The sequence below is a fragment of the Onthophagus taurus genome, chromosome 11, assembly GCF_036711975.1.
Source record: "Onthophagus taurus isolate NC chromosome 11, IU_Otau_3.0, whole genome shotgun sequence".
In the NCBI taxonomy this organism is placed as follows: domain Eukaryota; kingdom Metazoa; phylum Arthropoda; class Insecta; order Coleoptera; family Scarabaeidae; genus Onthophagus; species Onthophagus taurus.
In genome coordinates, this window is record NC_091976.1 from 30,000,001 (window position 1) to 30,015,172 (window position 15,172).

The 15,172-nt window shown below is 29.8% G+C and overlaps 1 protein-coding gene across 4 annotated transcripts in view; it reads right to left on the reverse strand.

Moving 5' to 3' along the window:
• Positions 1-15,172, reverse strand: part of LOC111417460 (proton-coupled amino acid transporter-like protein pathetic) — a 30,648-nt gene that overhangs the window by 12,064 nt on the left and 3,412 nt on the right. For 3 of the 4 annotated variants that reach the window (XM_023049745.2, XM_023049743.2, XM_023049742.2), the window contains 2 exons: positions 4,667-4,923; positions 4,416-4,613 (listed from right to left, as the gene is read on the reverse strand). In XM_023049745.2, coding sequence (XP_022905513.1) covers positions 4,416-4,613; positions 4,667-4,887 — 419 coding nt within the window. In that variant the 5' untranslated portion in view covers positions 4,888-4,923. Of the gene's footprint in view, positions 1-4,415; positions 4,614-4,666; positions 4,924-5,191; positions 5,303-15,172 lie in introns of those variants that run through there. The other variant, XM_023049744.2, reaches the window with a different exon arrangement.

Consider the following 15,172-nt stretch of genomic DNA (forward strand, 5'->3'; position numbering starts at 1 on the left):
CAATTGACAGTTATTTCGCATTTATCTATCACTAGATTCTAGTGATATAGCAAAAATCACAAAATGTCAAAATTGAACGATTTTTCTTAATAAAATCAACTACAACCTAAGTACTAAAACAGATGGAGGAAGACGTTATGAATAAAAAATATTCCTAATGCATCAATAAATCACAATTGACAGTTATTTCGTATTTATCTATCACTAGATTCTAGCGATATAGCATAAATCACAAAATGTCAAAATTGGACGATTTTTCTTAATAAAATCAACTATAACCTAAGTACTAAAACTGATGGAGGAAGACGTTATGAATAAAAGATATTCCTAATGCATCAAGAAATCATAATCCACACTTATTTCATATATATCTATCACCAGTTTCTAGTGATATAGCATAAATCACAAAATGTCAAAATTGGACGATTTTTCTTAATAAAATCAACTACAACCTAAGTACTAAAACTCATGGAGAAAGACGTTATGAATAAAAAATATTCCTAATGCATCAATAAATCACAATTGACAGTTATTTCGCATTTATCTATCACTAGATTCTAGTGATATAGCAAAAATCACAAAATGTCAAAATTGAACGATTTTTCTTAATAAAATCAACTACAACCTAAGTACTAAAACAGATGGAGGAAGACGTTATGAATAAAAAATATTCCTAATGCATCAATAAATCACAATTGACAGTTATTTCGTATTTATCTATCACTAGATTCTAGCGATATAGCATAAATCACAAAATGTCAAAATTGGACGATTTTTCTTAATAAAATCAACTATAACCTAAGTACTAAAACTGATGGAGGAAGACGTTATGAATAAAAGATATTCCTAATGTATCAAGAAATCATAATCCACACTTATTTCATATATATCTATCACCAGTTTCTAGTGATATAGCATAAATCACAAAATGTCAAAATTGGACGATTTTTCTTAATAAAATCAACTACAACCTAAGTACTAAAACTCATGGAGAAAGACGTTATGAATAAAAAATATTCCTAATGCATCAATAAATCACAATTGACAGTTATTTCGCATTTATCTATCACTAGATTCTAGTGATATAGCAAAAATCACAAAATGTCAAAATTGAACGATTTTTCTTAATAAAATCAACTACAACCTAAGTACTAAAACTCATGGAGAAAGACGTTATGAATAAAAAATATTCCTAATGCATCAATAAATCACAATTGACAGTTATTTCGTATTTATCTATCACTAGATTCTAGCGATATAGCATAAATCACAAAATGTCAAAATTGGACGATTTTTCTTAATAAAATCAACTATAACTTCAGTACTAAAACTGATGGAGAAAGACGTTATGAATAAAAAATATTCCTAATGCATCAATAAATCACAATTGACAGTTATTTCGTATTTACCTATCACTAGATTCTAGTGATATAGCATAAATCACAAAATGTTAAAATTGGACGATTTTTCTTAATAAAATAAACTATAACTTCAGTACTAAAACTGAAGGAGAAAGACGTTATGAATAAAAAATATTCTTAATGCATCAATAAATCACAATTGACAGTTATTTCGTATTTATCTATCACTAGATTCTAGCGATATAGCATAAATCACAAAATGTCAAAATTGGACGATTTTTTTTAATAAAATCAATTATAACTTCAGTACTAAAACTGATGGAGAATGACGTTATGAATAAAAAATATTCCCAATGCATCAAGAGATCATAATCCACTCTTATTTCATATTTATCTATCATCAGATTCTAGTGATATAGCATAAATCACAAAATGTCAAAATTGGACGATTTTTCTTAATAAAATCAACTACAACCTAAGTACTAAAACTCATGGAGAAAGACGTTATGAATAAAAAATATTCCTAATGCATCAATAAATCACAATTGACAGTTATTTCGCATTTATCTATCACTAGATTCTAGTGATATAGCAAAAATCACAAAATGTCAAAATTGAACGATTTTTCTTAATAAAATCAACTACAACCTAAGTACTAAAACTCATGGAGAAAGACGTTATGAATAAAAAATATTCCTAATGCATCAATAAATCACAATTGACAGTTATTTCGTATTTATCTATCACTAGATTCTAGCGATATAGCATAAATCACAAAATGTCAAAATTGGACGATTTTTCTTAATAAAATCAACTATAACTTCAGTACTAAAACTGATGGAGAAAGACGTTATGAATAAAAAATATTCCTAATGCATCAATAAATCACAATTGACAGTTATTTCGTATTTACCTATCACTAGATTCTAGTGATATAGCATAAATCACAAAATGTTAAAATTGGACGATTTTTCTTAATAAAATAAACTATAACTTCAGTACTAAAACTGAAGGAGAAAGACGTTATGAATAAAAAATATTCTTAATGCATCAATAAATCACAATTGACAGTTATTTCGTATTTATCTATCACTAGATTCTAGCGATATAGCATAAATCACAAAATGTCAAAATTGGACGATTTTTTTTAATAAAATCAATTATAACTTCAGTACTAAAACTGATGGAGAATGACGTTATGAATAAAAAATATTCCCAATGCATCAAGAGATCATAATCCACTCTTATTTCATATTTATCTATCATCAGATTCTAGTGATATAGCATAAATCACAAAATGTCAAAATTGGACGATTTTTCTTAATAAAATCAACTACAACCTAAGTACTAAAACTCATGGAGAAAGACGTTATGAATAAAAAATATTCCTAATGCATCAATAAATCACAATTGACAGTTATTTCGCATTTATCTATCACTAGATTCTAGTGATATAGCAAAAATCACAAAATGTCAAAATTGAACGATTTTTCTTAATAAAATCAACTACAACCTAAGTACTAAAATAGATGGAGGAAGACGTTATGAATAAAAAATATTCCTAATGCATCAATAAATCACAATTGACAGTTATTTCGTATTTATCTATCACTAGATTCTAGTGATATAGCATAAATCACAAAATGTCAAAGTTGGACGATTTTTCTTAATAAAATCAACTACAACCTAAGTACTAAAACTGATGGAGAAAGACGTTATGAATAAAAAATATTCTTAGTGCATCAAGAGATCATAATCCAGTCTTATTTCATGTTTATCTATCGCAAGTTTCTAGTGATATAGCAAAAATCTGAAAATGTTAAAATTGGACGATTTTTCTTAATAAAATCAAATACAACCTAAGTACCAAAACTGATGGAGAACGATATTATGAATAAAAAATATTCCAATGCATCAAGAAATCATAATCCACATTTATTTCATATTTATCTATCACCAGTGTGTGTTCTAGACTAGACGTCGCGTCTTTATTTCTTTATGTAGGTAAAATAAAAGCGCGACGTCAGTCTGGAACACATACTACCCACATGTCAATAGTACAAATCTATTGACATGCGGCTACTATGTGTTCTAAACTGACGTCGCGCTTTTATTTTATTTAACATATATAACAGGGTGAGTTTTTTTCTATGTTTAATATAGAGATCTTGAAAACTAGCGGAGATAAAAAGACGATTAAATAGGGAAAGAATTGCAGTTTCATGAACTCAATTTAATGAGCTTTTTGTTTTTTGGATGTAATGCATGGCTAACTAGATATCTCGAAAAAAAACCGATTATTATTGATTTTAGGAAAAATGAGTAAAGAAACAATTTGTAGGGTATTACATGTTTAATAAAGCAGTCTAACTGATTTTTTTATTTAAGCAATAATTTTTGAGTTATGACACAAACTTGTAATTTTTATAATCGAAACCATAGTTGGCCATGACTTTATAAAAAAGGCCTTCCCTACAAATTTTATCTACCGCTAGTTTTTAAGATCTCTATACTAAACATGGAAAAAACTCACCCTGTATATATAGGGTGTCTCAGCGAGACCGGTTATTAGACGTTTCTGGGATTCTGGCCAAAATAAAAATTTGAGAATTATCAAATTGCGTTCTCTTCGACTAAAGTATTTTTAGATTTTTAGCACTTCCGGGTATACCGGAAGTCGCCACTTATTTAATTTTTTTAAATGGAACACCCTATATATTTTTACATATTTGGATTTGTCTGTTTTCAAGGTTTATAAATAACTTTACTTTTTGCAATTTGAATCAGCTGTTCTCGAGTTATTCGAATTTTTCTAGAAAAATTTGCTCCAGCAGACATTTTTTCAAAAAATCAGAGAACACTCGATTTTTGAGATATCAATTTAGGATTGAGAACATTCTTAAGCAACATGATGTAGTATGTTTTGGTGCCGAAAACAGCTGTCTAGAATGTTTGGTCTAGAACTCGTCTATGTTAGTAGAGAGTAAGAGTTTTAGTGCTAGTTCTAGTTTTAATTGTTATTCTCTTAGATTCTACCATCCTTTAATTAATTACCTAACGGATTTTGAAAATTTTTGAAAAGGAGCTGGACCTAGTTGCATAGCCATTTCAGCGACTTCAGAAAATCCCATTGCGCTTCTATTTGTTCTTCTGCAAAGTTCATGGGCACAATTAACTAACATATGCATACAATGGGTGCAAATAAATCCCATAAGAAGGGTTCCAACCATCCCCACAGCCAAACCAGCATTCCTAAATTAAAAAAAAATAAAGTATTTATAAAAAATAAGTTAATTAATTAATACTTGAAAGCATCGGGCATTGCAAGAATCCCAGTTCCTATATTTCCTTTTAAAAGATGTATCATAGTGTCGATATTCGATGTTGGATGATCAATATCTCGATTTAATACCGGATCAAATTTAAAAGAAGCCACGTTTTCCATGCTGACGGCCGAATGAGTTGGATGAGGTGATTCATACTCGCTTAAATCGCTGTCTAATAACGGTTGCTTTTCTTCTTTCATCTTGCCTTTCGGTTTATTATTCGCCCCACTTTGAGCCTAATAAAAAAAATGATACAAAAAATAACTATTACATGAATAAATCTGGTATTGTTATAAAAAATTTGATAAAAATTACACATTTCTACAGAAACAACAACAAACACGATAAACACGCTAGACACAAAGAGATGAATAAAAGGAAAATCTAAAAGGTTATCAAAACAACTTGTAACGTATGGAAATTTACTGGTTTTAATAAAATAAAAACGACCATATGCTACGAAATGTTTTAAATTTTAACTATAATAAAGAGATTAATACTCACCCAAAATATTAAGAAGCAAAGCATTTACTTGAACATTAACAATTAATATTTATACATTTTTTTTTTTTGTGAAACGCAAAAATTAATTAACGCCAACGTAAAAACTTAACAACTTTAACGATAAGGTCGTTTTAACACCGTTTAACATAAAATGTTTAGGAAAACTCAACACTAACAATTCTAAAAATTTATCTCGTTATCTAAGTGCGAATAAAAAATCATTTATCTTTGATGGAAACGTTATCTTTCAGTTATTTTTTTTTGTTTTTAATGTTATATCACGGATTTAGTTAATTGCTGCAATTACAGTAAAATAAGCATAAAAATGAAAAAATTATAATCAAGGAGAAATAAACAAGATATTGAAAGCAATAAATTAAATAATATAATTATTATAAATCTGAATTTGTGTTTAAAAATTTATTCGGGGTAACGAACGTTTATTTTTGAACCCCATAAATTTATCGACACGAATTGAAGGTTATCGTATTATTCGTTTTATGTATCAATAAAACAACATCTGGCTCTAAAAATGATTATAACTTAATAATTAATATCTATTATCTTCGATATTTTAGTCACTAAAAAGACAGAACTAAAATCATTCGGGTTTAAACTTACATCATTTATGCATCATAAATTAATTTAAAGCAATAAATTGAAGGTTATCGCTTTATTTATCAATAAAACCACATCTGGTTACTTTATTTATTACTTGAAAAGATAACATTTCAAAAAAAATTATTCTCCATAACGTGGAAATCCAAAATTTTTGGGTTGAAATTCCTCTAAACTATCTAAAATACAATTCGTAGCTTTACTAATATTTTTAGGAATTTCTAATTTTTGAATCAAAACGATTTTCATTTGAGCTACATTCGCGGCTTGAACGCCGATTGGGGAATCGTCAAAAACTAAGGTTTTTTTGTTCTCCCAATCGGTGCAAAATCTTTTAATGCACACGTTTAATAAATCGGGAAATGGGGGGTTTCTCAATACCGATTTATCGCTTCCACCCGCGATTTCGTGATGAAACATTTTTCTTAAATCGACAAAAGGTGACAATTTTAAATCGATTTCTTCTTGGGTCGACGTACTTATTAACGCTATTGGTATGTTATTTTTATGTAAATGGTCTAAAAGTTTCTCAACGCCCGGCATTAATTTACACCGAGATAGGTTCGTTGTCGTTTTATGTTCGAAACTTTTTAAACACTTTTCGAATGAAATCGGGACGTTTCCATCTTCTATGAGAATTTTACAAACTTCTTCGGCGGTTCTTCCTAAAGTATTCAATTGTAATTCGATTGTGTAATCTTTGTTGTATTTTAACATTATTTCTTTTATTGCTTTTTGATGTATCTCTTCACTATTTATTATTGTACCGTCTAAATCAAAGATGCAATGAGTTATTTTGTGTTTTCGTTTTACAAGGGTTCCTATCCATATTGGAATATTACTTCGTTTTTGATGTTTTTTTATATTTTTTGACATTTTTAATCAAAATGTAATCAAATATTTTTTTAATTAGCTGTCAGATATAGCATAAATCCCAAAATGTCAAAATTGGACGATTTTTCTTAATAAAATCAACTACAACCTACGTACTAAAACTGATGAATAAAAAATATTCCTAATGCACCAAAAAATCATAATCCACACTTATTTCATATTTATCTATCACCAGTGCGTGTTCTAGACTAGACGTCGCGTCTTTATTTCTTTATGTAGGTAAAATAAAAGCGCGACGTCAGTCTGGAACACATACTAGCCACATGTCAATAGTACAAAAGTAATGGAGAAAGACGTTATGAATAAAAAATATTCCTAATTCATCAAGAAATCACAATCCACACTTATTTTATATTTATCTATCACCAATTTCTGGTGATATAGCATAAATCACAAAATGTCAAAATTGGACGATTTGTCTTAATAACATCAAGTATAATGAAAATACTAAAACTAATGGAGAGAGATGTTATAAATAAAAAATATTCCTAATGCATCAATAAATCATAATTGACAGTTATTTCATACTTATCTATCACCAATTTCTGGTGATATAGCATAAATCACAAAATGTCAAAATTGGACGATTTTTCTTAACAAAATCAACTACAACCTAAGTACTAAAACTGATGGAGAAAGACGTTATGAATAAAAAATATTCCTAATGCATCAATAAATCACAATTGACAGTTATTTCGTACTTATCTATCACCAATTTCTAGTGATATAGCATAAATCACAAAATATGAAAATTAAACGATTTTTGTTAATAAAATCAACTACAACTTAGTACTAAAACTGATGGAGAAAGACGTTATGACTAAAAAATATTCCTAATGCATCAAGAAATCACAATCGACACTTATTTCATATTTATCTATCACCAATTTCTAGTGATATAGCATAAATCACAAAATGTCTAAATTGGACGTTTTTTGTTAATAAAATCAACTACAATCTAAGTACTAAAACTGATGGAGAAAGACGTTATGGATAAAAAATATCCTAATGCATTAAGAAATCACAATCCACACTTATTCCATATTTATCTATCACCAGTTTCTAGTGATATAGCATAAATCACAAAATGTCAAAATTGGACGAATTTTGTTAATAAAATCAACTACAACCTAAGTACTAAAACTGATGGAGAAAGACGTTATGAATAAAAAATATTCCTAATGCATCAATAAATCACAATTGACAGTTATTTCATATTTATCTATTACCAATTTCTAGTGATATACCATAAATCACAAAATGTCAAAATTGGACGAATTTTGTTAATAAAAAGTCAACTACAACCTAAGTACTAAAACTGATGGAGAAATACGTTATGTATAAAAAATACTCCTAATGCATCAAGAAATCATAATCCACACTTATTTCATATTTATCTATCACCAGACTCTAGTGATATGGCATAAATCACAAAATGTCAAAATTGGACGATATTTCTTAATAAAATCAACTACAACATAAGTACTAAAACTGATGGAGAAAGACGTTATAAATAAAAAATATTCATAATGCATCAATAAATCACAATTGATAGTTATTTCGTACTTATCTATCACCAATTTCTAGTGATATAGCATAAATCACAAAATATGACAATTAAACGATTTTTGTTAATAAAATCAACTACAACTTAAGTACTAAAACTGATGGAGAAAGACGTTATGACTAAAAAATATTCCTAATGCATCAAGAAATCACAATCCACACTTATTTCATATTTATCTATCACCAATTTCTAGTGATATAGCATAAATCACAAAATGTCAAAATTGGACGTTTTTTGTTAATAAAATCAACTACAACCTAAGTACTAAAACTGATGGAGAAAGACGTTATGGATAAAAAATATCCTAATGCATTAAGAAATCACAATCCACACTTATTCCATATTTATCTATCACCAATTTCTAGTGATATAGCATAAATCACAAAATGTCAAAATTGGACGAATTTTGTTAATAAAATCAACTACAACCTAAGTACTAAAACTGATGGAGAAAGACGTTATGAATAAAAAATATTTCCAATGCATCAATAAATCACAATGGACAGTTATTTCGTATTTCTCTATCTCTAGATTTTAGTGATATAGCATAAATCACAAAATGTTAAAATTAGACGAATTTTGTTAATAAAAAATCAACTACAACCTAAGTACTAAAACTGACGGAGAAAGACGTTATGAATAAAAAATATTCCTAATGCATCAAGAAATCACAATCCACACTTATTTCATATTTACTTATCACCAATTTCTAGTGATATAGCATAAATCACAAAATGTCAAAATTGGACGATTTTTCTTAATAAAATCAAGTACAACCTAAGTACTAAAACTGATAGAGAAAGACGTTATAAATAAAAAATATTCCTAATGCATCAATAAATCACAATGGACAGTTATTTCGTATTTATTTATCACTAGATTCTAGTGATATAGCATAAATCACAAAATGTCAAAATTGGACGAATTTTGTTAATAAAAAGTCAACTACAACCTAAGTACTAAAACTGATGGAGAAATACGTTATGTATAAAAAATACTCCTAATGCATCAAGAAATCATAATCCACACTTATTTCATATTTATCTATCACCAGACTCTAGTGATATGGCATAAATCACAAAATGTTAAAATTGGACGATATTTCTTAATAAAATCAACTACAACATAAGTACTAAAACTGATGGAGAAAGACGTTATAAATAAAAAATATTCATAATGCATCAATAAATCACAATTGATAGTTATTTCGTACTTATCTATCACCAATTTCTAGTGATATAGCATAAATCACAAAATATGAAAATTAAACGATTTTTGTTAATAAAATCAACTACAACTTAAGTACTAAAACTGATGGAGAAAGACGTTATGACTAAAAAATATTCCTAATGCATCAAGAAATCACAATCCACACTTATTTCATATTTACTTATCACCAATTTCTAGTGATATAGCATAAATCACAAAATGTCGAAATTGGACGATTTTTCTTAATAAAATCAAGTACAACCTAAGTACTAAAACTGATGGAGAAAGACGTTATGAATAAAAAATATTCCTAATGCATCAAGAAATCACAATTGACAGTTATTTCATATTTATCTATCACCAATTTCTAGTGATATACCATAAATCACAAAATGTCAAAATTGAACGAATTTTGTTAATAAAAAGTCAACTACAACCTAAGTACTAAAACTGATGGAGAAAGACGTTATGAATAAAAAATATTCCTAATGCATCAAGAAATCACAATTGACAGTTATTTCATATTTATCTATCACCAATTTCTAGTGATATACCATAAATCACAAAATGTCAAAATTGAACGAATTTTGTTAATAAAAAGTCAACTACAACCTAAGTACTAAAACTGATGGAGAAAGACGTTATGAATAAAAAATATTCCTAATGCATCAAGAAATCACAATCCACACTTATTTCATATTTATCTATCACCAGTTTCTAGTGATATAGCATAAATCACAAAATGTCAAAATTGGACGATTTTTCTTAATAAAATCAACTATAACATGAGTGCCAAAAGTAATGGAGAAAGACGTTATGAATAAAAATATTCCTAATTCATCAAGAAATCACAATCCACACTTATTTTATATTTATCTATCACCAATTTCTAGTGATATAGCATAAATCACAAAATGTCAAAATTGGACGATTTTTCTTAATTAAGTATATACATACATACGGTGTTAATGTACGTGTACGATAATAGGAATACTTTCCAAACACTCGGCGAATCACACAGTTATGCAACTAGATCTTGCTATTTTGCTACACCATATCACCGACTCTCAAAAACACAACAATCGATGGACTATTGGGGTTCAAAATTTTTCAACATAGTTCCACCCTCCATTGCGGCAATGTCAAGAAGTAAATTCAATATAATTATAAGAAAACACCTAAATGAAAGTGCATATTACAGTTTTGAGGAATTTATTAGGGAGACAGTGAATGAAATTGATAAGAATTAACATTGATAATATATTTTTTTTGTTTTTCTTGTTTGTGGACATTTTATTGTAAATTTGTTGTTACAGTAAATAAAGATATTTGTATTTGTAATAACATCAACTATAATGGAAGTACTAAAACTGATGGAGAGAGATGTTATAAATAAAAAATATTCCTAATGCATCAATAAATCCTAATTGACAGTTATTTTATACTTATCTATCACCAATTTCTGGTGATATAACATAAATCGCAAAATGTCAGAATTGGAAGATTTTTCTTAATAAAATCAACTACAACCTAAGTACTAAAACTGATGGAGAAAGATGTTATAAATAAAAAATATTCCTAATGCATCAAGAAGTCACAATCCACACTTATTTCATATTTATCTATCACCAATTTCTAGTGATATAGCATAAATCACAACATATCAAAATTGGACGATTTTTCTTAACATCAACTATAATGGCAGTACTAAAACTGATAGAGAAAGATGTTATGAATAAAAAATATTCCTAACGCATCAATAAATCACAATTGACAGTTATTTCGTACTTATCTATAACCAATTTTTAGTAATATAGAATAAATCACAAAAGGTCAAAATTGGACGATTATTTTGGAAAAAATCAACTACAACCTAAGTACTCAAACTGATGGAGAAAGACGTTATGAATAAAAAAATATTCCTAATGCATCAAGAAATGAAAATCCATACTTATTTCATATTTATCTATCACCGATATCTATAGTCGAGCCGTCGAATTTGTACAGTGATAAATCACCGTGACAAGTAGGTAAATTTCTTACATAGTCGGTCGCCCTGTCCGGATTCGTCAAAACAAGTGACCACACCCCTTCTGGGGGTAGCGCACTGAGCGCGTTACTGGAGACAAAAAATAATAAAAGCCGCCGACGCACTGTGAACGGTATTCATAACTTCTTATCTGACTGTAAAGGAAGGTTTATTCTCGTATAGTGTAGCTGCGCCTTATAGACCCTGGCGGGAGTAGGCGGTTACATAACGAAGGAACCGACTACCCCTTTTTTTGTAAGTACCTGTCACGGTGATTTACCACTGCACAAATTCGACGGCTCGACTATAGTGATATAGCATACACCACAAAATGTCAAAATTAGATACCTATTTTGGAAAAAATCAACTACAACCTAAGTACTAAAACTGATGGAGAAACACGTTATCAATAAAAAATGTTCCTAATGCATCAATAAATCATAATTGACAGTTATTTCGTATTTATCTATCACTAGATTCTAGTGATATAGCATAAATCACAAAATGTCAAAATTAGACGAATTTTGTTAATAAAAAATCAACTACAACCTAAGTACTAAAACTGATGGAGAAAGACGTTATGAATAAAAAATATTCCTAATGCATCAAGAAATCACAATCCACACTTATTTCATATTTACTTATCACCAATTTCTAGTGATATAGCATAAATCACAAAATGTCAAAATTGGACGATTTTTCTTAATAAAATCAAGTACAACCTAAGTACTAAAACTGATGGAGAAAGATGTTATAAATAAAAAATATTCCTAATGCATCAATAAATCACAATGGACAGTTATTTCGTATTTATTTATCACTAGATTCTAGTGATATAGCATAAATCACAAAATGTCAAAATTGGACGAATTTTGTTAATAAAAAATCAACTACAACCTAAGTACTAAAACTGATGGAGAAATACGTTATGTATAAAAAATACTCCTAATGCATCAACAAATCATAATCCACACTTATTTCATATTTATCTATCACCAGTTTCTAGTGATATAGCATAAATCACTAAATGTCAAAATTGGAAACTATACCGTAAGTAAAAAATATTAGTAATGCACCAAGAAATCATAAATCCATACTTATTTCATATTTATCTATCATCAGTGTGTGTTCTAGACTAGACGTCGCGCCATTATTTCTTTATATAGGTAGAATTAAGATTTCTACATACATAAACCACTATAAATCAGCTACAACTTCAAAGCTGATTTTCTTGCGAATCGCGCATTCCACTTTGATTCTTTTTTTGATGAAAAGGTTGATTCTTCTGTAATAATCCTGCGATAGAAATTTTTCATCCAGATTTTAATTTGAGCATATGCGGGGTAAGAAAAATGAGAAAAACTTTTTTCTCGTAATTTGTAACACCCTGTAGGGTGCAGCTGCTATAGCAGAGGGTATTATTTGGAATCAAACAGTACCCCAATTTTTTCTGAGCATTTTCTTTTTTTATCTCTCTCTATTATCTCTGTTACTAATGAAGATGCAGTATTTTAAAGCGGTCGCATGAAAACAAGATGAGTGACAATAGTAGCTGATTGCTTATTGTTCTAAGCAATCGTGGAACGATAGCTGTAGAAGCTCGGCGTCGTCTTCAAATGTTGCATGTTGTTGATGTTAGTGAGAGAACAATTCGCTGAAAGCTTGCTAGAAGTGGTCTGGCTGCCAAAGGACCGAGGCTGCTTCCAAGATATCGACGAACGCGTCTTCAATCTGCGCAATTACATGTGAATTTTGAGATCGCAATGGAGGAAAGTCCTTTTTACGGATGATATTAAAACGTTGAAATAAAAGATTTGTGAACTCTGGCCGGGAATTTCCAAAGAAGCCTATACAGATTTTTAATCTTCACTCCATCCGTTCAATACCTACCTCATCAAGATATTCGCTAACCACACGTGCTACGAGCGGCCGCGCATTGTTATGCATTAGCATAAATCCGTTACCAATAAAGGCAAGACAGCTTCTTGCAGAATATCTTGTATATAACAGTGGGAATTTAGCCTGCCATTTTCAACAAAGATGAGCGCTGTATGCGCTTCCGTCGAAATATCCACCCATGCCATGACCGAACCTCCATGGGAAGGTACTTTTTCCGAAATTGTGCATGTCGCAGACCTTTCATTATGACCTCTCCACACTCGTTCTCCATCATCAGGTGACTGGAGACAAAATCGGAACTCGTCAGTGAAGAGCACCTTACCCCATTGTTCCATTCCCCAATTCATATGTACGTGTCCAAATTGAAGACTTTTGGCAAGACTTCTTGCAGTCAGATCACTTTCAGCAAGTCTTCGCCGAATGGTTCTTTCACTTACGTCAACCTCACGCACCATTTAAAGACGATGCGGAGTTTCTACAGCTGGTCATCAACTGCTATTGTCACTCGTCTTCTACCGCAACCTTGCCGCATAGTAAAATTTCCTGTTTCCACATATCGATTCCAGGCATCCTGAACTGTTTTCGGGGTATACCCAACGCATGGGCAATGTACCGCTGACTTTTGCCATCCTCAATTAAAGTAACAATACGTGCAACTTCAATTTACTCAACGTCAATTTACTATTCGAAACAACTGACATACCCTCCCTAGCACGCCAGCTTAGATTTCTTGCTTGTTTGTCTTGTTTTCACAGGCGTTCGCTTTAAAACACTGCATCTTCGTTAGTAACAGAGATAATAAAATGAATAAAAAAACAAAATGTTCAGAAAAGATTGGGCTAGCGTTTGATTCCAGTTAACACCATCTGCTGTAGTATCTGCACCCCACAGAGTGTGAGAGAAAAATAGTTTTTCTCATTCTTGCACCCTGTATATGCTCAAATAAAAATTTCTATCGCAGGATTATTACAGAAAAATCAACCTTTCGATCAAAAAATGAATCATTAAAATTAAATGAGTGGTTTGCGAGAAAGCCAGCTTTGAAATTGTGGCTAAATTTTAGTGGCGTTTTTTGCTGGTCAGTGTATTAAGATTTTTCGAGTTTGAAACCAGTCAGAAACGGTTATGCGTCATATTCGATTCGGCCAAATTTGCCAAGCCATAAATTTTAACTTTGGCCAAAGCAAAAATATTATGGAAAATAAAAACCAACGCGTTCAAAACAATCTACAAGCCTGTATTAATTTCTGAGTGCGAAACGTGGAAGTTTACAAGACGGCAGAAGAGCTAACATACAATGAGAAACATTGCTAAAAAGCACGAATTACAGCTAAGCTCTACAAAAAAAGTTTAGAAAGCCAGAATGTAGTAAAGAAGAAAACGGGGAAAACCGCGACAGACAAGGGATGAAATCATGTAAATCATGACACCATTCTAAATAGTACACAGGATTTATCGATTATATATAATTTTTACCTATAATGATAAATGTAATATAAACACACGTTTTAAGACTATAAACAAACAATGACACATAAACAACAATTAAAGTTGAAATAGATAAGGGTATTTACAATAAATCCTTAAAATATTCCATGCAACGTGCTTATTTTCTTAATCCGATTTGATGTTTTTTTGGAGAAATTTTGATTAATAATTTATAAAAATAAAAGTAAGGAAGCTGTAATGTTTTGGAAAAAAATAAAAAATTGAATACACGGGCGAAACTTCCATAATATTTTTGTCGGCTGATTACGAAAAAGAC